Source organism: Leucoraja erinacea, chromosome 13, assembly GCF_028641065.1.
Source record: "Leucoraja erinacea ecotype New England chromosome 13, Leri_hhj_1, whole genome shotgun sequence".
Lineage (NCBI taxonomy): Eukaryota > Metazoa > Chordata > Chondrichthyes > Rajiformes > Rajidae > Leucoraja > Leucoraja erinaceus.
In genome coordinates, this window is record NC_073389.1 from 7,741,925 (window position 1) to 7,769,682 (window position 27,758).

The 27,758-nt window shown below is 43.4% G+C and overlaps 1 protein-coding gene across 1 annotated transcript in view; it reads left to right on the plus strand.

Annotated features, from left to right (window-relative positions):
• Positions 1–6,216: 6,216 nt before the first annotated feature.
• The window catches only part of gemin8 (gem (nuclear organelle) associated protein 8), a 28,910-nt gene continuing 7,368 nt past the window's right edge, over positions 6,217–27,758 (plus strand). The window contains exons 1-2 of the mRNA XM_055644384.1: positions 6,217–6,314; positions 13,128–13,566. Coding sequence (XP_055500359.1) covers positions 6,291–6,314; positions 13,128–13,566 — 463 coding nt within the window. The 5' untranslated portion in view covers positions 6,217–6,290. The remainder of the gene's footprint in view (positions 6,315–13,127; positions 13,567–27,758) is intronic.

Consider the following 27,758-nt stretch of genomic DNA (forward strand, 5'->3'; position numbering starts at 1 on the left):
ACACTGCACTTGAATGTGGTGGCCTTGCACCCTGCTTGAAGTGGTATGACACTGCACTTGAATTTGGTGCCCCTGCATCCTGCTTGAAGTAGCAGGAAACTGCACTTGAATTTAGTGGCCCTGCACCCTGCTAGAAGTGGCTTGAAACCGCACTTGAATTTGGAGGCCCTGCACCCTGCTTGAAGTGGCAGGAAACTACACTTAAATTTGGTGGCCCTGCACCCTGCTTTAAGTGGAATTTCAAGGAATAGCCATGAGTCAACTGCCAGCCCACCAGCCATGAGTGAGTGAGCTGCCAGAATAACAGGCTTGAGTGACTGAGCCGCCAGCCCAATAATCCATACGGCCCACAATGTCCATACTAGCCCTCTGGAAACCAGTTCCTTCAGTCCACAACAATCATACTAGCGCTCAAGAAAGCCCCCCCCCCCCCCCCCCCCCCCCCCCCCCCCTCACTGGCCACCGATATTGGAATTGGTGGAGAGGTGGAATATTGCATTGGGGGACCAGCCCTCCCATGTGAAGCTGGGACCCAATGGGTAGTGTCATAAAACTCAGAAACAAGGTGCGTATTTGTCTCACCAAGTCTGTACTGACCACCAAGCACCCATTTTATTCTCCCCATATACCCATCAACTTTCCCCAGATACTCTCACTCACCTACACTCTAATGGCAATTTACAGTGGTCAAATAGCCTAACTATCTGCACATCATTAAAATGGGGAGGAAACAAGGGCTTCAAAAGGAAACCAATAAGGACAACATGCAAACTCCATGGACATGGTTAACATTTCAAGAGTTGAGTCAAGAGTGTTTTATTGTCATATTTACCAAAATGGAACAATAAAATTCTTATTTGCAAAACAGGTTTTTAAACACATTACACAATAGATACATCTGCTCCTTGACCTATGATGGGATTATATTCCGATAAACCCATCGTAAATCAAAAATATCATGTTGAAAAGGCATTTAATACAATTTGATCAAGTGACCTGAAGTGAGCTGCGGCTCGCTGCCATTGCCAAGCATTTGCACCATCGTAAAGTCGAAATATCGTAAGTTGAAGCATTATAAATCGGGGAGCAATAAGCAAACATAAGACAGGTCAATAAATTTAAAACCATAATATTGTGCAAAAAAACAAAACAAAGGGCAAAGTCCCTAGTACAACCAATGTAGTTCGCAGCTCAGTTTAGTTAGAGTTCAATCAGGTCAATGACTCCTTTCAAGAAGGCAGTGTAGGCACAACTCACTGGGACCACAGAAGGCAGTGTAGGGACAATTCACTGGTTGTATCCAAGAGAGAGTTAGATTTAGCTCTTAGGGCTAACGGAATCAAGGGATATGGGGAGAAAGCAGGAACTGGGTACTAATTTTGGATGATCAGCCATGAATGGCCAAATGGCCTACTCCTGTACCTATTTTCTACGTTGCTATGTTTTTATGACCCACTGTTGCATCTAAAACTTCTGCCCGACATTCAATTTATTAATGTTTTTACGTCGACAGGAGATACGATGATAACATTAGATACGAGAGTTGCATTAAGTGACATTTAAGAGACTTTTGGAGTAGCACATGTATATGCAGGGAATGGAACGGTATGGATGATGTGCTGGGCTGCCAACATTGGGTGAGAGTTGAGAGTGAGAATTTGCGGGGGAGCATAGTGACCGAGGGTGGCAGGGTGTGGGAGAGGGGTGTCCCCCCCTCCCACGGTAGGGAGCTTTAGCATTTTTCAGCTTGAAATTTTGCAATCTGGTGCATACTGTAGCGAGTCTTTTAACTTACACTTGAATGCAACATTTATGCTTTAAATTGGATTTGGTATGAATAAGAATTGGCTAAATTACATTCCTAATTACATTCCACAATACAGCCAGGCTCTGATCGACAGGTGCAGCACATGAATGACTATATTCATATATGGAAATCCGATTCAGATTCAGATTCAATTTTAATTGTCATTGTCAGTGTACAGTACAGAGACAACGAAATGCATTTAGCATCTCCCTGGAAGAGCGACATAGCAAACGATTTGAATAAATAATAATAAGTGTCTTGGGGGTGGGGGGGGTGGTGATTGGCAGTCACCGAGGTACGTTGTTGAGTAGAGTGACAGCCGCCGGAAAGAAGCTGTTCCTCGACCTGCTGGTTCGGCAACGGAGAGACCTGTAGCGCCTCCCGGATGGTAGGAGGGTAAACAGTCCATGGTTGGGGTGAGAGCAGTCCTTGGCGATGCTGAGCGCCCTCCGCAGACAGCGCTTGCTTTGGACAGACTCAATGGAGGGGAGCGAGGAACCGGTGATGCGTTGGGCAATTTTCACCACCCTTTGCAATGCCTTCCGGTCGGAGACAGAGCAGTTGCCATACCATACTGTGATGCAGTTGGTAAGGATGCTCTTGATGGTGCAGCGGTAGAAGTTCACCAGGATCTGAGGAGACAGATGGACCTTCTTCAGTCTCCTCAGGAAGAAGAGACGCTGATGAGCCTTCTTGATCAGAGTAGAGGTATTGTGGGTCCAAGAGAGGTCATTGGAGATGTTGACTCCCAGGAACCTGAAGCTAGAAACACGTTCCACCTCCGTCCCGTTAATGTGGATGGGGGTGTGCGTGCCGCCTCTGGACTTCCTGAAGTCTACAATGAGCTCCCTGGTCTTCTTGGAGTTAAGGGCCAGGTTGTTGTCAGCGCACCATGCTGCTAAGTGCTGGACCTCCTCCCTGTAGGCCAGCTCATCGTTGTTGCTGATGACCAATCACCGTTGTATCATCTGCATACTTGATGATGGTGTTAGTACCATGTACAGGTGTGCAGTCATAGGTGAAGAGGGAGTAGAGGAGGGGGCTCAGCACACAGCCCTGTGGAACGCCGGTGTTCAGGGTGAGGGTTGAAGAGGTGTGCTTGTCTAACCTCACAGACTGGGGTCTGTTGGTTAGAAAGTCCAGTATCCAGTTGCAGAGGGAGGGGTCGATGCCCAGGTTACCGAGTTGGTGATCAGTTTTGATGGTATAATGGTGTTGAATGCTGATTATATTCATGCTGTTATGCATATATATATATATATATATATATATATATATATATATATAGAAAAACACAGAGAAACAAGGTGAGAGTCGGACTTCCATCACTGTTGTGCACAAATAAATTAATCAACCTTACTATTTGAATAGAGAAACAAGACAAACATAATGCCACATATCCAATCATATATGGTTCAATGAAATTAAGATATACTGTATATGTAAAAAATATATGGAAACAGGCCCTTCAGCCCACCAAGTCCACACCGACCAGCAATCTATCATACACCAGTTCCATCCATCACGCTAGGGACAATTTACAGAAGCCAATTAACCTACAAACCGGCACTTCTTTTGGATATGGGGAAACTGTAATATCCAGAGAAAACCCATGTGGTAATAAGGCAACAACTCTACACACAATACTCCAGGTGTGGTCTCACCAGGGCTCTGTACAACTGCAGAAGGACCTCTTTGCTCCTATATTCGATTCCTCTTGTTATAAAGGTCAACATGCCATTCGCTTTGTTCACTGCCTACTGTACCTGCATGCTTACTTTCATAGACTGATGTACAAGGACCCCCGGATCCCATTGTACTTCCCCTTTTCCCAACGACGCCATTTAGATAGTAACCTGCCTTCCTGTTTTTTTTATACCAAAGTGGATAACCTCACATTTATCCATATTAAACTGCATCTGCCATACATCTACCCACTCCCCCAACCTGTCCAAGTCACCCTGCATTCTCATAGCATCCTCTTCACAGTTCACACTGCCACCCAGCTTTGTGTCATCTGCAAATTTGCAGAGGTCCTATTCGCAAAATGTTATTCACCTCAACTGAGTTTTTTCTTCATCTCCGTTGCTGCAGAGAATACAATTGCAGTTATCAAATCTTTCTTCAAAATGGAAAAAAAATTCCTGCCCTGCCAACATCTTCATAAATCGCCCTGGATCCTCTCCAGAGCACTTGCACCATTTCTACAATGTGTCATAGTCTTAAGCATGGAATCAGGCTCCTCATCCTAACTTGTTCATGCAGATCAAGATGCCCCATCTAAACTAGTCCCATTTACCCGCATTGGGCCCATATCCCTTTAAACCTTGTGTGTGCCAGTGTGTGTGTGAGAGTGTGTCAGTGAAGCGGCGACAACATGAGCGGAGGCTTGGCAATGCCCAGGGAGCGTTTCCCTCCTCCCCCTCCCTCCCTCTTTCCTCCCCTCTCCCTCGTTTCTGCCTCCTCCCCATCCCTCCCTCTTTCCTCCCCGTCTCGCCCCCCTTTTTCCTCCCCCTCCCTCCCTCTTCCGCCCTTCCTCTTTCCTCCCCCTCCCTCTTTCCTCACCATCCCTCTTTCACTCCTTTCTCCTTCCCCTCCTTCATCCCCTTCCTACCTTCCCTCCCGTCTCTCTTTGTCTCCATCCCTCCCTTTATTTCTTCCCCACTCTCTCTCTCTCTCTCTCTCTCTTTCTCCCCTCTCTCTCTCTCTCTCTCCCGGGCATGGTGCAACATGGATTGTCGGCGCTGGTGCTGCCGCGTGATTTGAAGGGCAGGAGGGAGTGATGGAGGGAGGCTGCAGCGGCGGCCGGCAGCACAGCGCTCGCAGCCAGCATAGAGGCGCTGACACCCGCTGCCCGGGACCGACGTGCTTCCCCAGACCATGCAGATCGCTGTCATGTGGTGAATCGCTGGAATTCTCTGCCACGGAATATAGTTGAGGCCAGTTTATTGGCTATATTTAGCAATGTTACAAAATTTTGAGATTTTAAAAATCAAGTCTGCAATTTATCCCATCAGATAAAGCATAACAATAAGTTTAATTTGACACCAAATTCACTTTCATATCTCAAGTATTAAAAACGTTATGGCCATTTTCATACTCGGAAATTAGCATCTTGTTCCCTATTGATTTTCAATGGACATTACAAAAAAGCTGTGATCTTGGATAGTCAAAAGCCCATTTCTTAAGGAAAGATTAACATTTTTAAATAGCCTAAGTGTCCAAGGATTATTCACAAATAATTCACAATATAACATGATTTTTAGATCTAATTTACATTAATTTATAGGCCAAATGGAAGGAATTTAGTGTTCAATTGCTGTAAATAAATGCCCATTTAAATCGGCTTTCTAGTGGGTTCATGTGAACGCGCTGGTTTAGAACGTTGACATCGCGCTGGATTAGTGCCCTCAAATGCCGAGAAAAATACTGCGGGATATAAAAAGCCCAAAATGAACTACTCGCTATAGATAACTTGATATATAGGGTTATATATATGCCCCATTTAATGTAAAAATAAGGTACATACCTTTAATTGTTTGCTTTATAAAACCCTGGGGCTGCGAGAGGTTGCGGAATGAGACAGTAATTTTAAAATTATTATAACTATATTATCGAGGCCTATAAAACTAATAATACCTTTTGCGACCGGGTCTTGCAGCGATTTTTCGTTAATGATTTACTAGGCTGAACATCTGCGATTAGCACAGCCTAGTAAAAATCGCGTTTTAAACCCGCCCCCTCCAAACAGCGCCAAAATCGCGGACCTGGCTGTGGGCAGATTCCCAATGACGATTCAGGTAGGTTTTGTAACATACCTACTATATTTAAGAGTGAGTTAGATGTGGCCCTTGTGGCTAAAGGGGTCAGGGGGTATGGAGAGAAGGCGGGTACAGGATACTGAGTTGGATGATCAGCCATGATCATATTGAATGGCGGTGCAGGCTCGAAGGGCCGAATGGCCTACTCCTGCACCTATTTTCTATGTTTCTATGTGGCGGAAAGAGACAAACTGTGCAAGGACTGAAGACAGCGTGAGAATTCTGTCATCAACGTGAGGGTGTGAGAGTTGATTGAAATGCGTGATTCTCACGCTCAAAGCGTGAGAGTTGGCAGCCCTGTGATGTGCAAGCAGATAAGAGTAGGTCTTGGCATCATGTCCTTACGGATACTTTCAGATCATTCCTTAAATAGGGAAGTTGTTACTGTATATAGCACTCCACGTTTAAGTCACAACCTAATTCTGAGGCTAAAGTGCAACGAAACACTATTGTTCAATCCTTATATAAAGAAATTACTTACAATTGTCTCACGCTATACTGTAAGACAAAGTACATGTGAAAAGCCTATGTTGAACACGTGACCCGGTCCGCCCGTCACCCACCACGTGACCCGGTCTGGCCGTCACCCGCCACGTGACCGTGCCGCGCCGTTGCCCGCGCTGTGCGCATGCGCGAGTTACTGTGCAGCCGCTGCATCTCCAATGGCGACGGGTGCTGGTTGTCAGGTAAAATACTCTGTAAGATGTGACATTAAACTCAGTGGGTGGCTGTATCTCGCCCCCCGCACCCTTGCAGGCCCCTTGCCCCGCAGTGGTCAGCGAGCTGCGGATATGTCGGAGGCGGTGCATCTGGTGATTTAGTCCGCAGGTACATGGTCAGGCTGTCCGGTCGCAGTCTCAGCAACTATTCATTCAAAGGCAGCGGGATTGCACGCTGAGTGGAACTGTTTCCCGCCGTGTGTTTCAGACAGCGGGTTGTACCCTCGTCTGAGTAAGACAGTTGTACCTTGCAAGTCCCATACAACTGCAGGAGATGTAACACCTGTTCTGAAGAAGGGTCGCCACCCGAAATGGCACCTTTCTTTTCCTTCTCTCCAGACATGCTGCCTGTCGCACTGAGTTACTCCAGCTTTTTGTGTCTATCTTCCGGTGTAAACCAGTATCTGTTCTTTCAGTTCTTCCTCTCCCACCATCCTGGAACCCAAACAGACATAAGTGACCTGGGTTTTGACTCAATGTGCTCTTATTGTCGCTTGTGCAAAGTGTTAACACAGTGAAATTATTTATCTTACAAACAATGCAGTAGAGTATTGTCACACCCCTGATCCTTGATTCACTCCTATTCCGCATCCACATTCTTCACTACGTACCAGAACTCATTCATTCTGCTGGTCATCATTTTGATTCAATTTCCCCCCAATTAATGTAGCCTGGCCTTTTGAACAGGATTCACAACCTTGATATGAATAACATGAAACACAGACAAAGAAACATAATCTAACAGTTACATTAACTAATTTGGCCATACCAGAGGTATTCAATTTGCTCTACTTTTCACTTATCCCAATCTTCTCTTTTTTTCCCCAATTTTAATGAGTCTTGGACAAGTTTCTCTTTTTCACAGATGCTATTTGACCTGAGTGTTTGCAATGTTTTCAATTTATTCTCATTCTACAGATTTGTGCAAATAAAAGTTCAATGTGGAACTGAGTTGCCCTCAATAGAGAATTGACAATGGAAGGAAGCAGAGGGTGATGGTGGAAGGTTGTTTTTGAGACTGGAGGCCTTTAACTAGTGGTGTGTCTCAGGACTTGGTGCTGGGCCCTTTGCTTTTGTGGTTGATATATAAAGGCCAAAGGGCCTGTTTTCGTGCTGTGTCTGTAGACTCTAAATAAAGTCGGAGAGTGATACAGCAATGAAATATGCCCTTCAGCCCATCTTACCCTTGCTGACCAAAATGCCCCAAGTACGCAAGTCCCACCAGCCTGCATTTGGCCCATATTGCTCTAAACCATTCCTATCCATATATTTGGTCAAATGTCTTTTAAATGTTGTTACTGTACCTGCCTCAGCAACCTCCTCTGACAGCTAGTTCCCTGTACCAACTACTCTCTATGTAAAAATTGCCCATCAGGTTCCTGTTAAATCTTGCCCCTCTTAAACCTGTGTCCTCTGGTTCTTGATTCATCTACCCTGTGTAAAAGACCCTGGTGTGCATTCACCCTATCTATTCCCCTCATGCTTGTATATACCTCTAAAATCTCTCCTCATCCCCCTGCGCTCCAAGGAATAAAGAGCTAGCCTGTCCATCCTTTCTCTATAACCCAAGCCTTCATGTTCTGACAATAAAATGTTCTGGCAAATCTTCCAGCACTCTGTCCAGCTTAATGACAGCCTGAGGGAAAGACCCTGGTGTACATTCACCTTATCTATTAGTGAACACAATACTCCAAAAATGGCTTTACCAAGGTCTCATACAACTGTACTATAACTTCCCAACTTCAATCCAATACCCTAAATGATGAAGGACAATGTACCAAAAGCCTACTTGACCCCCTTATTTACCTGAGATGCCTCTTTCAGGGAACAATGCATCTGCACGCCTCTATCTCTCTGCTCCACCACACGCCCCAGAGCCCTGCCATTTACTTTGAAGATCTTGCCCTGGTTAGACCCCTCAAAACGCACAACCTTGCACTTATCTGTATTATACACGATTAACCATTTCTCAGCTCACCTGCCCATCTGATCAAGACCCTTCTGTTATTTCTGACCATCTTTGCTATCTATGATACCACCCACATTAGTGTCATCAGCAAACTTAATAATCATACATTGTATATTCTCATTCAAATCATTGATATAAACCCCAAATAGCAATGGGGCCAGCACCAATCCCTGAGGCACACCACTAGTCACAACCCTGCAGTCCGAAAAACAACCTTCCGCTATCACCCTTTACTTCCTTCCATGAAGACAAATCTCTAACAAGTTGGCTAACTCTCTCTGGATCCCATGTGATCTGACCTTCCAGGGCACTTGACCTTGCAGAACCTTAGCAAATGCATCGCTGAAGTTCACATGGACAACGTTTACATTATGTTCATAAGTCATAGGAGCAGAATTAGGCCACTCAGTCCATCAAGTCTACTCCACCATTTATTCTGTCTTTACTTTGTGTACTAGTCATGTCTCTACTATTTATTTCATTCCCCTTACATGTTTTTCCTCTACCTGCTAAATTTTTGTAAGGTGTCCTTGAGACTCTTGAAAGGCGCCCATAAATAAATTTTATTTTTATTATTATTATTATCTATCTAACCCTCTCAACCCCATTCTCCTACCTTCTCCCCATAACCCTTAATATCCTTACTACTCAAGAATCTGTCAATCTCCACTTTAAAATTACCCAATGACTTAGCCGCCACAGCGGCCTGTGGCAATGAATTTCACAGATCACCACTCTCTGGCCAAGTCCGTGGTCCCTGCCTGCTTCAAGAGATCCACTATTGTACCAGTGACTAAGAATGCCTCTCCAGCCTGCTTGAATGACTACCGACCGGTGCCCCTCACCTCAGTGGTCATGAAATGCTTCGAGAGGCTGATCAAGAATTACATCTGTGCCTTCCTCCCTCGCACCATGGACCTGCTGCAGTTCGCATACCGTCCAAACAGACCCATGGATGATGCTGTCTTCCAGGTTTTGCACACCACTCTCTCACCTTGACAGCTAGAAGGAGGGGCTATGTGAGGATAATGTTCATTGACTTCAGTTCAGCTTTCAACACCATGGTCCCCACCAGACTTGCTGAGAAGCTGCTGGAACTGGGACTGAACACTCCCCTGAGTGCCTGGGTCCTGGACTTTCTCACCGCCAAGCCCCAGGTAGCCAATATGGGGAGACATACCTCCAACCCCCTCACCCTGAACACAGGATCCCCGGGGTTGCGTACTCAGCCCCCTACTGTACTTCCTGTACACACATGACTGTTGGCCAGGTTCAGCTCCAACTCCATCATCAAGTTTGCTGATGACAGTGTGTGTGGTGGTGGGCCTGATCTCCGATAACGATGAGAAGGCCTACCTGGAGGAGGTGGCTGCCCTGGCACTCTGGTGTCAGGACAACAGCCTCCTCTTGAATGTTACAAAAACTAAGGAGCTGATTGTGGACTTTAGGAGGGCACAACAACCGAGGACGTACACGCCACTGGGGATAAATGGGACTACTGTGGATGGGGTGAGCAGCTTTAAATACCTGGAAGTCCGAATCACAGAGGATCTGACATGGACAACACACACTGCTGCACTGGTGAGAAAGGCAAGGCAGCGCATTTACCACCTGAGGCAGCTGAGGAAATTCAGTCTCTCTGAGGATCCTTCTACTCTGGTGCTGTAGAAAGTATCCTGACCGGAAACATCTCGATCTGGTTTGGCAACAGCTATGCCCAGGACAGGAAGACTCTGCAGAGAGTAATGCGTTTGGCCAAACGCACCATGGGAACTACACTCCCTCCCCCCCCCCTCCCCCTCCTCCTTGAACAGCAGAGTAGCATTTGCAATTTCCCTGTCCTCTGGGACCACTTCTGACTAGTGATCACTACTAATGCCTCCACAACCTCTAAAGCCACCACTTTCAGAACCCTCGGATGTAGTCCATCTTCTCCACCTTCGGACGTTTCAGCTTCCCAAGCACCTCCCCCTTAGTAATAGCAGCTCCACTAACTTACGGCCTCTGACTTTGAATTTCTGGTACGTTACTGGTGTCTTCTGCTGTGAAGACTGCTGCAAAAAACATATTCATCTGCCATTTCTCTGGTCCCTGTTATCACTTCTCCAGGGTCATTATCAAACAGTCTTGCCTCTGTCTTATCCACTCTTGCCTCTGTCTTATTCAATATATATCTCAAGATACTTTTGCTACCCTCTTTAATATTATTGGAGTGGTGCAGTGGTAGAGACGCTGCCTTGCAGCGCCAGAGTCCTGGGTTCGATCCTAACTATGGGTACTGTCTGAATGGAGTTTGTACGTTTTCCTTGTGACCGCGTGTGTTTCCTCCGCGTGCTCCGGTTTCCCCCCACATTCCAAAGATGTGCGGGTTTGTAAGTTAATTGGCTTCTGTAAACTGTCCCTAGTGTGTAGGATAGAACTAATGTATGGATGATCATGGTTGGCGTGGACTCGGTTGACCGAAGGGCCAGTTTTCACGCAGTATCTCTAAACTAAACTTTGACTAGCTTACTTTCATATTTCATCTTTTCTTCTGTATTGCCTTTTTATTTCCCCTCTGGTTTTTAAAAGCTTCCCAATCCTCTCGCTTCCCACTAATCTTTGCAATATTATATGCCTTCTCTTTTAGTTTTATGCTGTCTTTGACTTTTCTTGTCAGCCATGGTTGCATCGTGCTCCCCTTAGAATCTTTCTTCCTCTGGGATGAAATGATCCAAATTCTTCCCAAAAACTTCGGCCTTTTTGTAACATTGCTTAGCAATGTTACAAAATTTTGAGATTTAAAAAATCAAGTCTGCAATTTATCCCATATTTCATATCTCAAGTAATAAAAGTTATGGCCATTTTCATACTCGGAAATTAGCATCTTGTCCCCTATTGATTTTCTATGGACATAACAAAAAAGCTGTGATCATGGACAGTCAAAAGCCCATAACCTTCTTAAAAATTAAGAGAACTGAATGAAATTTTCAGTTATCGTAGATTGAAGCATTCTGAAACAAATATAAAATAATCTTACTTGGATGACCTGAAATTAAAGCATATAATTAGTTAGTTACCCAATTGTAGCTAATTTCAAACTTCAATCACTAGATCTAAACATCTATCCATTTCTTAATAAATGATTAACATTTTTAAATAGCCCAAGTGTCCAAATAATATTCACAAATAATTCACAATAAAACATGATTTTTAAATCTCATTTACATCAATTTATAGGCTAAATGGAAGGAATTTAGTGTTCATTTGCTGTAAATTAAAGTCAATTTAAATCGGCTTTCTAGTGGGTTCCTGTGAACGTGCTGGTTTAGAACGTTCACATTGCACTGGATTTGTGCCCTCAAGTGCCCAGAAAAATACTGCGGGATATAAAGAGCCCCAAATGAACTACTCGCTATAGAAAACTTTATATATAGGGTTATACACAAGCCCCATTTAATGTAAAAATAAGGTACATACCTTTAATTGTTTGCTTTATAAAACCCTGGGGCTGCGAGAGGTTGCAGAGTGAGAGAGTGATTTTTAAACTACTATAAATATTATACAAGGCCATAAAAACTAATAATACCTTTTGCGACGGGGTCTTTCAGCGATTTTCCGTTAATGATTTACTAGGCTGAACATTTTCGATTGGAACAGCCTAGTAAAAATCGCGTTTTAAACCCGCCCCTTCTAAACAGCGCCAAAATCACACACACGGGGTGGGAGCAGATGCTCAGCCACGATTCAGGTAGGTTTTGTAACATACCTACATTGCTGCTTCACCATCAATCTTGCTAGGGCGGCTATCCAATCAACTAGCCAGCTCCTCCCTCATGCCTCAGCAGTTACCTTTACTCATCAGGAATACGGACACATCAGATTTAATCTTCCTCTCGAACTGCAGATTGAATTTTTGCATATTATGGTCATTTATTTCCTAGGGGTTCAGGGGTTCCTTTACCTTAAGTTCCCCTAATCAAATCTGATTGGTTACACTATACCAAATCCAGAATTGCCTTTCCCTGGTAGGCTCGATCACAGACTGCTCTATGAAGCCATCTCGCAGGCACGCTGAGGGGCGCTATTCTCTACCCAGTCACCCAATTACCCTTAAAGTCCTTCAAAAATCTCTTGGGATTTAACTTTATGTTATCTGCCAGAGCAATCTCCTGATTTAAGCCCTCCTGATTTCCTTCTTAAGTATGCTTCTTAGTTTCTGAATCTCCTCCAGGGATACACTTGATCTCAGCTGTCTATGCTTGTCCCCTGCCTCAACTATTTTCCTGACCAGAGCCACAATATCTCTCCTTATCCAGACTTCCTTGCTTCCATCTATCTTGCCCTTCTGTCTAACAGGAACATGCATGCCTGAACTATTGTCATCACACTTTTAAAACAGTCCCACTTTCTGGACAAATCTTGCCACAGTCAGATTTGAAAACCAGTTTGTGGTAAATCATAGAGCTTGGAAACGGGCCCTTAGACCCAACTCGTCCATATCGACAAAGATGCCCCGTCTAAGTCCCACTTATTCGTGTTTGGCCCAAATCTTTCCTATCCATGTTCCTGAGTGCCTTACAAATGCCTTTCAAATATTGTTATTATTCCTGCCTCAACTATTTTCTCTGTTAGCTCATTCCATATTCCCAGATTAAATGTTGCCCCTTGTGTTCCTAAGTCAAGCTTAGTGTCTGTCCATATCTGAACACTAATCACTTAGGAACAGCAACAGAGAAGCATAAATTAGTGCCTTGACCGCAAGCAGACAAGGAAACATTGCAGTGGAACAAAATTGAAATAAATAATTTTTGTTTTTTGTTTTAAAACAGGGATCAAGAATGAGGCAAACATCAGATGTTTGGTACAACCATAGAGTGTACTCTAGATATTGGCAACATTACCAACAAGCTATGGGATGGTTACAGAAACATAGAAGGGCTTATCGCAAATCAGCCAGGTTATTTGAGTATTCACCCTCGTGTAACACAGGATCAGCGGCAAGTCATTTTACCGACCGGCATCATGGTTCATCATGCTATTCTTCAAGACAAGTTCAGCAAGATGATCCTGGTCAAAGCAGATGGCAGCAGTGCCCATTCAGCTCCGAAAATGAAGAGGAACATATAAAGGATGAAACTGATTCAAATTCTGATAGTGAAAGGGAAAGTGACTCAGAAACTGAATTGGAATGTGACGTCAGCAATGTGGAAATAACTGAAGAATTACGTCAGTACTTCGAACAAACGGAGAAGCACAGAGAGGAGTTAAGTAAGTGTTTATACTTTTATAGCTTGTTCCTTCTTGCAATGTTGCTCCATGCCATAGAATTTTGTGTCTGATTTATGTTTCTTATTCCCTTTTCACTTACAAAACTTGGTTTTGGCGCAGTTATTTTTTATTTTGTTTCCCATGGAAATTTATCGGTTAGCAAATTATCTGTTTCTGAACAATACGACCATGTACACTATCTAGGAGATGCACTATGTTGTGCTAATTTTGTGTCACAGAATCTTCCCCTTGAACCATATGAAGGAGCTCTTCAGTTTAAGAAATCTCAGACTTATGAAAGTGCCTATGAAACATATATTTGGCCTTAAATACGTCCATGTAAAATGTTTAAGTCTCTGCCACCATTTTAATGAAGTCTCTTCCACCACTTAAAAATATATCAGAACAATAGTTTCTTTACAAACCTGACGCCATGTACAATGTCGACATAATCACAACTAATTAATTAACTTAGACAACCTTGTCTGAAATACCTCTTTATCGACCGCATTGCATCTTAATTTCTAATGATTGAGTAGCATGAAGTAACTGAAAACCGAACAACCGAATTGAAAAGGAAAATGTAACGTGGATATAGGATGGACACCAATATCTACAAAATTAGTCTCTTCTTTACACCAATACACTGTTCTTAACAAAAATCTACCCATTATGTGAAACACAAAGAGCAGATATAACTTCCATAACTTCAAGACCGAAAGTCAAAAACTTTTTACGTAACAGACAAGTTTTCATAGTTTTCCCACCATTTTAGACATCAAAAGTGTGACATTAAAAACTCTGCCACATTTAGTCATGAATATTTAATTCATAAATAAACTTCATATGGCCCCTCATACATATACATTTTGATAATGATCTAAGGAAATATCTTCATCTATACCAGGAGGGAAATACAGTAACATAAAAGGTAATACAGTACAGTAAAGATCCTGTAACGGTCGTTGTGCTTGGTGCCCATTGTCACATCGACCGTTATCGGGGTCGGTACCATCGTAAGTTAAACCAAGGAGGCTCTAAACCTCTAATGCTTTTCAAACACCCAAACGAGGTATCCTATGGTAGTAGTGATCATTGGATGAGTTAATTATTTTTTCTTATTTTCAAAATTTAATGCATCGCAAACATCGTGGTGTCAAAATCGCATGGACCGTTTACGATATATTTTTCGACTTTTTTAAATCAATTAAAAAACATTTTGAACATAAATCGGTCATCAAAACTAATAAACTGAACCAATCTTCGATTTGGCAACACACTGTCCCTTGTTTACCTGTTGTGCGGACCAAGTCGCTAACTCCATTCCTTCGTGTCAACTTCCGGAAGCTGCGCAACAACGGAGACATTTAACTTACAAAAAAATCAGCTCAAATCAAACGATCTGACTAATCATCTGCCACCGATAGCTCGAATACATAAGGTAATGTACCGTTTAGATTGCATTGGTGAAAATGCTTGGTTCTCGCTAATAATGTAACGTTCGTTTTCTGGGACACCAAACCTGTTAGTGTCCACTGCAACGTACGTTTGTGTGAAGCGCGTTGCGGGTCCACTCAGATGGATGCAGTATTCTACTAAATGATCAGGTGAATGAAGTGGAAACAGTGTTTTCAATTTTATTGTTCCGTGTGGTATTCATAAACATAGAAAGGAATAAGAACTATGTGTACTTACTGTGCCAGCCAGGTCACTGGTGGACACCACACGACAACTGTAACACAAAATGTATTTGTGTATTCTGATGCCATTTTCAGAAACATGCCATCAATATGCTATCTTTTCTTATATTTGTTGTTGATACTATGTTAGTCATGAACCCAATAAAGTGCTTGTCAACCTTTTTTTGAAAGAATTTGAAATTTGACCCCATTTGTCACATTTTTGTGTGCAGTAATGTAAAACGACACATATAGGAGGGGGAGAAATTAACCAACAAAGGTCATTTTGGCCTTATAATGTTTCTCTTAATGCATGTTAGCCGTTGACTCCTATGTTGGATTCAACCCAGATGTGCAGTTTATCAGGGAGTACAAAGGCCAGAGATATAAAAAAGTTGTGGGACAGAAGAATTGAAGAGTTGTGAATTGTGAGGCGAGAGGAAGGAATGTAGATGTAAGGGGAGGGGAGAACTCGCCTCTTCTTTGGTGCTCACCTTTCATCCCACCATCTTCGCATCCAACGCATCATCCTCTGAAATATCTGTCACCTCCAATGTGACCCCACAACCAGTCACATCTTCCCATCCCCGCCCCTTTCCGCCTTCCGCAGAGACGGCTCCGTCCGCAACTCCTTGGTTCACTCATCGTTTCCCACCCAAGCCACCCCCTCCCCAGGTGCTTTTTCTTGCAACCACAAGAGATTTTACACCTGCCTCTATACCTCCCCCTTCATCTAAATCCATGGACCACCGCAGTCTTTCCAGGTGAGACAGAACGTGCACTATCTCTAACCACATCTATCCATCGAGTGTTCCCAATTTGGCTTCCTAAACATCGTCAAACTGGAACTCGGCAACCGTTTTGTCGAACACTTGCTATTGGTCCGCCAAGGCGTACAGTATCTGCAGTTCCTTGTTTATACATTCTTCAATTTAGTAGGAACCTTTCTAATTGATTGCTGATCCTGTATGTTTATTGTATCTCGAGACTTCTGTGAACCTACATTTACCAGGTTCTTGCTATTTAAAAAAATAGTTCATTTCATTGTGTCAAACCATACATTTTTTAAGGCATATCTGTTTGTTGCCTCCCCATTTTCTTCTCCACTCACCTTCTCATGTCACAGTTTGAAGAGGTGATGAATGAGAGTAAGAATTGGGTCTGGGGGAGGGAAGTGATGTGGGGGAAGTGTGGAAAGAAACGGGGAGAGAGAATCTGAATTGGGATCTGAAGTTATTTTGTAAGTCTTATAATGGGACAGAGTTTCCAGATCTTTTTATTTGTGGTAATTTTTATGGCATTAAGAACATTGGAGAGAATGTAAAAGATTAAAATTTGTGCCTCTGAAAATAATTACTTAATGAACTATTGGCCAAAATAGAACTTCACCACGGCGTAAAGTCCTGTTCTATTTAGTTTGTCACAGAAGAGGGCAGCACTTTTCGACAATTAGAATACAGTACAGTTGTACTTTACATTATGCAGTACAGTTATCTATCAATAGGTGTCACTGGAATTATTTAGTTAAAATTCAACTGCATGAACAGGATTGAACTTCCATGCTGCAATGGTCTCGGAAAGATCAAGAAGGAATCCTTTCTTTCTTCTCCCTTGCTCCCAGTGCCAGTCCAGGCTATGGAAAAGGGAATCTGGAAAAGGACAGAATATTGAAAAAGACGAGTTGATATAACTGAAATTTTCACTTTACTATCTAATGCTACAGTCAACACTTAGAGAAAAATGAAACTATGGGTCCTTAAAATTTTTATTCTTGTTTCTTAAAAGCTTATTTCCAGTAAAATTAAATGGCAAAGTTGGGTATTACAAGAGTAAAATCTCTCATAAAATACCACTCTCTTGACATCTGTTAACATTTTTACACAACTGACCATATGGTTTATATTATACTGAGGAAAGTGACTGCATTTTTATTGGGCTTCATCTAAAAATACATGTATATATGGCAACAAGCGATAATATTGGTGAATAAGATTTAACCTTGTCCAGGCTTGCTGTAATGTAACTTTGAAATAATCTTCCAAATCACTGGTTGCTAAAAAGGGTTGAACATTGTAAGAACGTATGAAATGTGCTGGAGCTGCAATTCTAATTGGATTAAAATAATTCAGGATTTAAAGTAAGACTGAAAAATGCAAACAACACCATTCCCAAAAGGATGACAAAAAGGAACTGTAGTTGCTGGAAGTTATGTGGAGGGAATGGACAGGTGACTGCAGTCAGAAGAAAGGTCCTGACCTGAAACGTCATCAGTCCATTCCATCCACAGATGCTGCCTGACCCGCTGAGGTCCTCCAGCGCTTTGTGTTTATTCCCAAAATTATATTTGGTGAGGTGAAGAAAGGAAATGGAATCGGAACCATGATGTATGAAAATGATAAATCTAAACCAATTCAGTTCTGATGTAATATATATAATATTATAGTCCAGTAAATTACTGTAATATTTAATATCTCTGAAATAGTTGGAAATAATTGACATTGACAGGAATTGTGTACAGCACTGTTATGTGTAATTAGAAAGGGAGAGTAATTATTTTAATGTTAAAATTTGCCAATTTCATTGTGTTAAACACAGTACTTGCAGAATAAGTTAATTCCTTTTGTTGACATAGTGATGTCAGATTCCCATAACTATCATTGTATTATATCTTTTTATTTGAACAAAAAGGTTACCCTATTGGCATACCCTAAGCAGATTTTATAGATGGTTAGTGATACGAAGAAACAAAGCTGTAATATAATTATGGAGTGTAGTTCTAATTTTACTAACTCTGTATTAATAACGTATGGTGGCGCAGGGGTCGAACTGCTGCCTAACAGCACCAGAGTCCCTGGTTCGATCCTGACTACGGGAGTTTGTACATTTTCCCTTTGTCCTGTATGGGTTTTCTCTGGGATCTCTGGTTTCCTCCCACACTCCAAAGAAGTACAGGTTTATAGGTTAATTGGCTTGGTATAATTGTAAATTGTCCCTAGTGTGTGCAGGATAGTGTTAATGTGTGGGGATTGCTGGTCAGCGCAGACTCAGTGGGCTGAAGGGCCTGGTTCCATGCTGTATCTCTAAAACTAAAACTAAAATGTTACCACCTCTCTGCAAAGGTCAATTCTGAATGTGATTTTCTGTTTGTTATTGCCAATTTCTCAATAGATATAACAATGCCACATCTATTTTAGATTTTATCCTAAAAATCTCTAAGTTCTACAGGGCATTAGTCCTTTAAGACGAAATGACTTAATCTGCTCTGAAATTTCTTATCTAAAATGAAAATCCATCATAAGTTTTTTTCTCCTTTGCAACCCCCAATCTGCATCCTTTGATATTGAACGTTTGTGGCTGTTTGACTGTGAAAACATCATAATAATAATAATAATAATAATATTTATTTATATAGCACTTTTAAACAAAATCACTTTGAGCCAAAGTGCTTTGCAGAGATTGATTAAACTAATTGAATAGATTAAATGTCAATAAATCCATACAAAATAAAAAAGAAAAAGAAAAAAAAGACACAGGACAGTACACTATAGAAATCAACAAGAAACGTCCCCCCACAGCAGAATTCACTGTGAGGGAAGGCACTAAAAATATCCAGTTCTCCCCCTCATAGTCCACCCGAGGTCGGGGTCTATATGTGGCCTCCTCAGCCAACCCGATGTTTTCAGGCCCTCTGCCGCGAAGCTGGATCATCGGCGTCGGGTGAACATTCTTCAGCGGCCTGGACTGAAGCGGCCGCTTCCTCCCCGAAGACTGCAATGTCCAAAGTTCTCAGGCCGCGCCGGCCGGACCTCCGACTCTGGCGATCTCGGATCCCAGGCCCCGCGGTGTTGTAAATCCAGTGCCGCCCGCCCGCGGCTGGACGCTCTGCAGCCGCAGCTCAACGATGTTGGTGTCCCAGCATTTGCACCGCCGGCGAAGCTGCAGTCCCGGCAGGAAACGCCGCTCCAGCGCTGCTCCAGCTTGATGGTAGGCCGCACAGAGAGGATGAAGATGCGGTTCGGAAGAAAACCGCATCTCCGACCAGGTAGGACTGGGATTAAAACAGTTTCCCCCTTCCTCTCCCCCCACCCACCACATAAAAGAAGACCTCCAATAAACATTTTGTACGGACAGGACTAAAAATTAAAATAAAAAAGGGTGAAAGGACGGACTGCAGGAGGAGCAGCCATACACAACGGCGCATCACCCCTGCAGTCCGCCATCTTGTTATGGCCAAAGGTACAAGAATAGTGAGGCTCACTGGTTTGTGAGCTGTGGCTGTCTTCCTTATCTTTCTATAAATCAGGTATTCAGAGATTATTTGGGGTTTACTTGCAGCCAAAAACTGTTCCAGTAAGGAGGAGGGATAAAGATGGCATGGTAAGGATGACCAAGGTGCTTGTAAACTTGGTCAGGAAGAAAAAGGAAGCGTATGTCAGGTTCAAGATAATGGTATCAGACAGGGGGGGGTTAAGAGGGATATAAAACCAGTAGGAAAGAACTCAAGTGGGTGATTACAAGGGCCAGAGGATATAGACAATGGACAATAGGTGCAGCAGTAGGCCATTCGGCCCTTCGAGCCAGCACTGCCATTCACTGTGGTAATGGCCGATTATCTACAATCAGTACCCCTTCTCCCCATATCCCCTGACTCCGAAAACTTTAAGAGCTCTATCTAACTCTTTCTTGAAAGCATCGAGAGAATTTGCCTCCACTGCCTTCTGAGGCAGAGAATTCGACAGATTCACAACCCTCCGGTGACAAAAGTTTTCCTCATCTCTGTTCTAAATGGCCCACCTCTTATTCTTAAACTGTGCCCCCTGGCTCTGGACTCCCCCAACGTCGGGAACATGTTTCCTGCCTCTAGCGTGTCCAAACCCTTAATAATCTTATATGTTTCAATAATATCCCCTCTCATCATCATCTATCTGCATATGACAGTCCTGCCATCCCGGAAATTAAGGCCAACATGCCATTCGCTTTCTTCACTGCCTGCTGTACCTGCATGCTTACTTTCAGTGACTGATGTACAAGGCGGGGGGAACACATGCATGTGGGGGACACACATCACCTCCATGTTTTTAGAGGTGGGGGACAATCCCACCCCACCCCCCCCCCCCCCCCCCCCCCCCCCCCCCCATGTCTTGTGGTCCGGATTTTGAAATTTGGTGGGGAAACTTTTTTTAAATTTTCCGCTTTCCTTGAGACAGTGAGGGTGGGACAGATGATCGACAGATGATCGAGGGTGCCGATTGGACGAGAGAGACAATGGGGGGGGGGGGGGGGGTGGGGGGGGGCGAGGACATGATGATTCAGCGTGATGATTGGAGAAAGGAGGTGTCGGTCAGAGGCGGAAGTAGGGGGGGGGGGGTGGGACTGAGGATAGAGAGTGGTGATTGGAGGAGGGAGTCCTGGTGGAGCAAAGATCATAGAGCGGAGCATGAATCGGCCCGTACGCGGGGCCTTTCATCGCCTGGCGCGGCTTAACATCAAACTGCTGCATCGAGGCACCCGATGTTGAAGCCCCCAACAGCAGATTTTAAGCCGCTTTGGGCGATGTAAGGACCTGCGAACGGGCTAATTCAAGCCCCACGATTCGGGGCTGATGAAGCTGCTGTTGCTGGAGTTTGGAGTCGGTCACCAACCAGTTCAGCTCCTGATGTTACCGCCCACAGGACCCACGGCCGAAGTCTCGTGCGTGCGTGTGCGCACGCATGCGCGTGGCCGCCAAGAAATTGTGTGTCCCCCATGTTTTCATAGCGATTACCTCCCTTGCATGGACTTTAGTAATCTTTTGGATAAGGCCCCTCATGGCAGGCTGATCAAGAAGATTTAAGGTGTATGGGATTCACAATATCCTGGGCCTATGGGTTCGGAACTGGATTAGTCATAGAAGACAGAGGGTTGTGGTGGAAGGAAAATATTCTGGCTGGAAGTCTGTGAACAGTGTAATTGTGCAGGGGTCGATGCTGGGACGTCTGCTGTTTGTGATGATATATATAAATGATGTAGACATAAATGTAGATGAGTTAGTGAGTATGTTTGCTGGCAACACCAAATATGGAGGAGTTGCAGACAGCGAGGAAGGCTGTCAGAACATACAGCGAGATATAGATCAGTTGCAGAAATGGGCGGAGAAACTTCAGATTGTGTTGCCGTAGCAAATGCGAGGTGTTGTACTCTGTTGTCGGTTGAATGTAAGGAGAGAGTATATAGTTAATGGCAAGACCCTTAACAGCGTGGACGTGCAGAGGGATCTTGGAGTCCCATGTTCATAGCTCACTAAAGGTGGCAACACAAGTAGATATGGTGGTAAATAAGGCATATGGTATGCTGTGTTCATTACGAGGAGCTTTGAATATAAGTCAGGAAGTCATGATACATTACTATAGGACTTTGCTTAAGTCACATTTGGAGTGCGTGCAATTCTGGTCACACCATTACAGGAAAGATGTGGAAGCTTTGAAGAGGGTGGAGAGGAGGTTCTTCAGTATCCTACCTAGATTAGTGGGTACCAGCTCCTGGGAGAGGTTAGATAAACTTAGGTTGTTTTCTCTTGAATGTCGGAAGTTGTTGGTTGGGGAAGAGATGATAACGAAGGGATAGACAGAGTTGATGTGGACAACCTTTTCCCTTTGAGAATAGGGAAGATTCAAACAAGAGGACATGACTTCAGAATTAAGGGACAGAAGTTTAGGGGTAATATGAGGGGGACCTTCTTTACTCAGAGAGTGGTAGCGGTGTGGAATGAGCTTCCAGTGGAAGTGGTGGAGGCAGGTTCATTGGTATCATTTAAAAATAAATTGGATAGGCATATGGATGAGAAGGGAATGGAGGGTTATGGTATGAGTGCAGGCAGGTGGGACTAAGGGGAAAAAAATTTTTGTTCGGCACGGACTTGTAGGGCCGAGATGGCCTGTTTCCGTGCTGTAATTGTTATATGGTGATATGTTATATGGAAGCTGAGGGGATACTTGATAGAAGTATATCAAATGGTAGCTATGAGGTAGGGATTGGGGGGATGTTTAATGGAGTTGTGCACAGCAAGTTTTTTTGCACAGAGGGTGGTGTGGGTGTGGAACACATTGCCAGGAGTGGTGGTAGAGGCAGATACAATTGTGCCGTTTAAGAGACTTTTATATAGGCACATGGATGGAAGTGCAGGGAATAGAGCGATATGGATCATGTACAGGCAGAGGAGATCAGTTCAGTTAGGCATCATGTTCGGCACAAACATTGTGGACTGCAGGGCCAGTTCCTGTGTTGTACTATTCTATGTGTAAGAAGGCAGTGCAGATGCTGGTTTACTCTAAAGATAGACATTTTTGGTCGAGACCCTTCATCAGACTGAGAGTCAGGGAGGGGAAATCTAGAGGTATGAGAACATGTAGAACAAAGCAGAGCCTGCATCAATGACTTGGGAAGGTGGAGCCCACAATCGACCATTGTTGGTTGGGGAAGAGATGATAACGAAGGGATACAATTGGTAGAATTAGCAAGATGACAAGGGTGGGGGAGGGATGGATGGAGAGAGTGGGAGCTTGGGCAGCTTGCAACCCAGCGGCATGAATTTTGATTTATCTACTTACCCCTGGACCATGACCCCACAGAGGAGCACCAGGCCATTATCTTACAGACCATCTCTGATTTTATCACTTCCGGCTGTCTGCCCTCCGCAACCTCCAACCTTATCGTCTCCCAGCCCTGCATGGCCCACTTTTACTTTCTCCCCAAAATCCATTAACACGTCTGCCCTGGTAGACTATTGTTTCTGCCTGCTCCTGCCACAGTGAAATCATTTCTGTGTCCATTAACTCCATCCAATCCCCCCTGATCCAATACCTCCCGACCTCTGTCCAAGGCACCCCACAACCCCGTGTCTCTTTAATGACTTCCGTTTCCCAGATCACCGTTCCCACATTTTTACTTTAGACATCCAGTCACTGTACATCTCCATCCACACCAGGAAGGCCTTAAAACCCTCCGTTTCTTCCTCAACTGCAGAATCAGCAAGTTTCCTACTGCTAACACTCTCCTCCGCCTAGCCGACCTGGTCCTCACACCCAACAATTTCTCATTCGACACCTCCCACTTCCCCCAAATCAAAGGTGTAGCATGGGCACTTGCACGGGCCCCAGCTACGCCTGCCCCTTTGTAGGGTACCACTCCCACACTGACCTTTCTGTCCTGGGCCTCCTCCACTGTCAGAGTGAGGCCACACCAAAGTGGAGGAACAGCACCTTATATTTTGCTTGGGCAGCTTACAACCCAGCGGCATGAAAATTGATTTCTCTAACTTCGTAACCCTTGCATTCCATCTCTCCCCCACCCTAGTCCCTTTGCTAATTTCATTGTTTTTTATCCCTTCGTTAACACCTTGTCCCCAGCCATTAATGGACCATTGTGGGCTCCACCTTTACTGAGTAATCAATGCAGGCTCTGCTTTGTTCTCTACCTCTAGTTTCCTGCTCCTTAACTCAGTTTGATGAAGGGTCTCGACTGAAACATCGCCTATTCCTTTTCCCCTAGATGCTGCCCGACATTGAATTACTCCAGCATTTTGTGTCTGTGCTGTTCTATGTTCTACATTCTACATAGAGCAGAAACAAAAGCCAGGATCAATTTTTATGTATGTTCCGATTGTTCACTCAAATAACTCTTGAGTTGAGAATTATTCAGTGTACATTAAATGCTCCAAAGTTTAACAAAAGGCTTATCTTTAATTTAGTAACTTTTACCTTGTAAAAATTAAATACAAATTAGAGAATCATTGTTCAGCATGAGGAAAAATATGTCGACAACATTTAAAATGTAAGTATTGCCTGGGTTGCTGTATACATTTCCATTTCATCTGTAAAGAAGGAATCAGTTTTGATAATTGGAACCTAATGGGCCTGTCCCACTTAGGCGATTTTTCAGCCGACTGCTGGCGACTGTCTAGTTGCCTGAAAAACCTGCAACTGAAACGGCGACTGTCAGAGTGACACACACACACACACCCTTCCTTCACCAGCCCGTTATGCAGGCGGGGGACAGGGCAGGCGAGGGAAGCGCTGACTAAATAATTCACACAGTGCAAAACCAAGGTGAAACAGACGCACACAGGAAGGTTAGCGCTGTAAAAAGACGACTAAAGCACAGTTTACGGTTAGTCCTTTAAAAGTGGGGGGGAGAGGGAGGAGAAAAGGGGGAGAAGCGGGGAGAAGCCATAGACACACGGCTGTGAAGCTCGGCGGGCATTTAACATTACCGGTCGATTTTCCTTGGTTCTGAAAACTACTGCTTACCTTTTTTTTTCCCCCAATGAGTCAATGAAATTCACTGGTCAGCACCGGCTACAACCTACGAGAACCTTCGACCTCCTGCCAACCCATTAGGACCTCCTGGCGACCCACCACGAGAATTCTCGCTACTCTCCATGGCGGCTTCATTCTAGTCGCTGCTAATTTTTCAACATGTTGAAAAATTCATGGCGACCATAATGAGACCGCGACTAGTTTCCAGAATGTGGGAACTCCTCATGACCATGAAGGCAACTCTCCTGGCAACCACCCGCGAACATGTGGCGGCTGCATAGTCTGCTGCAGTCTCCTAAAAAGTCGCCTAAGTGGGACAGGCCCATAAACATCCACATGTGGGGTCAATGCTTTCTGCACCTACTCCAGTGCCAGCAAAGTTCTGTGTTATTAATTGGGTATGTTGCTGAATTGAAGACACCTCTTTCTTTCGGAATAATAATCACTTGAAATTGGTTATTCAATTGTTTTAGCTGGGAAATTTACAGCCAGCAACCTAAAAGAAAATATCAGCATTCAAATCCAGGCTAGAGAAGAAAGGATATGTAGTTAGTGGGAGTTGATGCCAGGTTTTAAAAGAAAGTCTTTTATTTCCTGGCAGCGACGTCCTCCTTATTTGGACAAAACTATTGGAACATGCATTTGACTGCTGATAAAATTAACTGTCTTGATGTGTATTTTCAAGCAGCTAACTTATAAAATGACATGAGGTAATGACTATCATTATTGTTCATTTTATGAACAGACTCAGTAACTGCTCCTTCCCCAGTGGGTGTAATTGTTACTGTTTTTTAAGGTGACAGTGCTAGCAGTGGGACGTGAACACTTTCCAAATTACAGGCAATGGTTGCTAAAACAACTCCGGGTCAGTATTACCAAGATAAAATGCAGAGTAAAACACCCACTCTTTATTACAATAAACTACATCTTTGGTACATCAGAAGAAAGTGGCACACCATTGATGTGTCATCATTTTTCAATGGTCCAATAATCCTCCTGAGCTTCTGGACAAAATTGGGAGTGTTTCCTGAATTGAGAGCAGTTGTGCCATGTGACTAGATACACTCCACTCATGCAGAACTAAGATCATGAAAATGCTGAGAAGTATTTCCTTTGAGACGTTATCCGCTTGCAGTTGCAAGCAAAATAAAACACTGATCCTCAGCCCTTGCTGAGTTAATAGATAGCTGCTGGAATTGTGGTTGGATTACCATCCCCTATGTATAGCAGGCATGCTGGCAAAGACATAACTGTGATGCCCCTACTTCATCATATATTTGTGTTAGTGTATACTGTGCAATCTTGAACATGGTCACTTGCATGAAATACTAAACTATGGTGATGACTGGCACCATAGGCCTAGATGTGTCAATGACTTCAGGAGTGGAGTGGGAATGGATAAAATTCAAAATCTTTCAGTAAGAAATTAGGTTTAAAAAGTATCTCTAGACTCAATACAGACGTAATAATATATGTAAAAAGACATGCTCCAAAGGATTAAAATGCTCCTTGCAGCAGCTGGACCCTTGATTAGCTTCATCCCTGCGTATTTGCTTCTGAGGCTTAGACGTGCTGTCTGTTCACTTCTAGTTACTTGAACCGGCCTTCAAGGGTTTCATGATTATGAATCAAAATAAGAACTATAAGATTCTCTTCATGATGCTTCTAAAATTGCAAACTCTGCGCTCGGGAAGTAAACCTCATCAATTTTGCGGTAAAGCTATTAGCCTAGATTATGTGCTGTCCAAGTGGGTCTTGAACCCACAAACCTCTGATATAAATGTTAAAGTGGCTCCATCTGAGCCTGTTAACTTGGTATAGATGCACTTAGCTCAGATGGAGACATTGTAAGCTAGTGAGATGCTATTTCTTCCTCACATTCCTCTGCTTTTCAGTAACGGAGCTAAGTATATTATTGATAGACAGAAAATGCTGGAGTAACTCAGCAGGAAAAGCAGCATCTCTGGAGAGAAGGAATGGGTGACGTTTCAGGTTGAGACCTTTCTTCAGACTTTGACCCGAAACGTCACCCATTCCATTCCAGAGATGTTGCCTGTCCCGCTGAGTTACTGCAGCATTTTTTATCGACCTTTGGTTTAAACCAGCATCAGCAGTTCCTCCATACACATTAGGTATATTATTGTGACCCTTCTCAAAAGATTCAGTTAAAATAAGTTAAAGTGGAACACATCATGAATGAAACATCCAAATGATATCATGCCAAATGCTAAAAAATATCCCGAGGCATGTGTGATGGACAAAGTGATAAAAAGGATGTTGGATTGAGAATAATGACTGTCAATTAATTGAATTCTTAAACGATTTTCAAGGAAATAAAGAGTTGTAATGTTAGGAAAGCAGCTGAAAGAGCTCAGGCACAGATCGCAATGGTGGAGGAGAAACTTGCACATGTCAAGAGAGAGAAGAAATATTGGAAAAGCAAGGAAAAAACTTGAGCATTGGAATAGGAATTTAAGATTTGAAATACAGTATTAGGTGAGTAAGGTTGGAAAGGTGCACTTAGTGTGGGATAGGAGCAACAGTCAACGGTTCAAGAAAGGTAGAAGGTCGGTGGAGGAGCATTGAGTATTCGGGTCTGGAGCAATTATTTGGAGGAGGATTTGGGCAGCATACATGATTAGGTAGAATGGTGGGGGGGGGGGATATAACATAAATAGATGTAGGGGTCCATGGGTTGAAAACAACGAAGAGTCGGGTCGTATGAAGCAACGAGCTTCTGAAGAGTCTAATTTCCCCAATAAATCACCGATAAAACTATGGAGTTTATGATGAAAATATTATTGGGGAAACAAATCAAGCAAGAAACATACCAATGGCAAGGATGATGGTCTTAGTGTCCTCATTGCTTACATTGGAGGGGGTGGAATTATTGCTCATGCAAAACGTTTACGTTTTTAATTTGGTGAATATCATCGGTTATATTTTCTGTTTCTTGTCCAGTTACCGCCATTGGATTTTATCAGTTATACTAGTTTCTTTTAATTATATTTTATTTATTTCAATCAAATTTTCTATGTTGTCATTAATAATCATGGAAAATGTGGACTGGGGATATAATTGACAATTAGCTGTTCTATGTCTGTTTTGTTAGTGTGTACCTAACGAGAATAATGACAGATTGGAGTTAACAATTAACAATGCCGTGTCAGCTGGGTTAAATCAAATCTTACAACTTGCATTCTGATCTCGGAGGCCGACA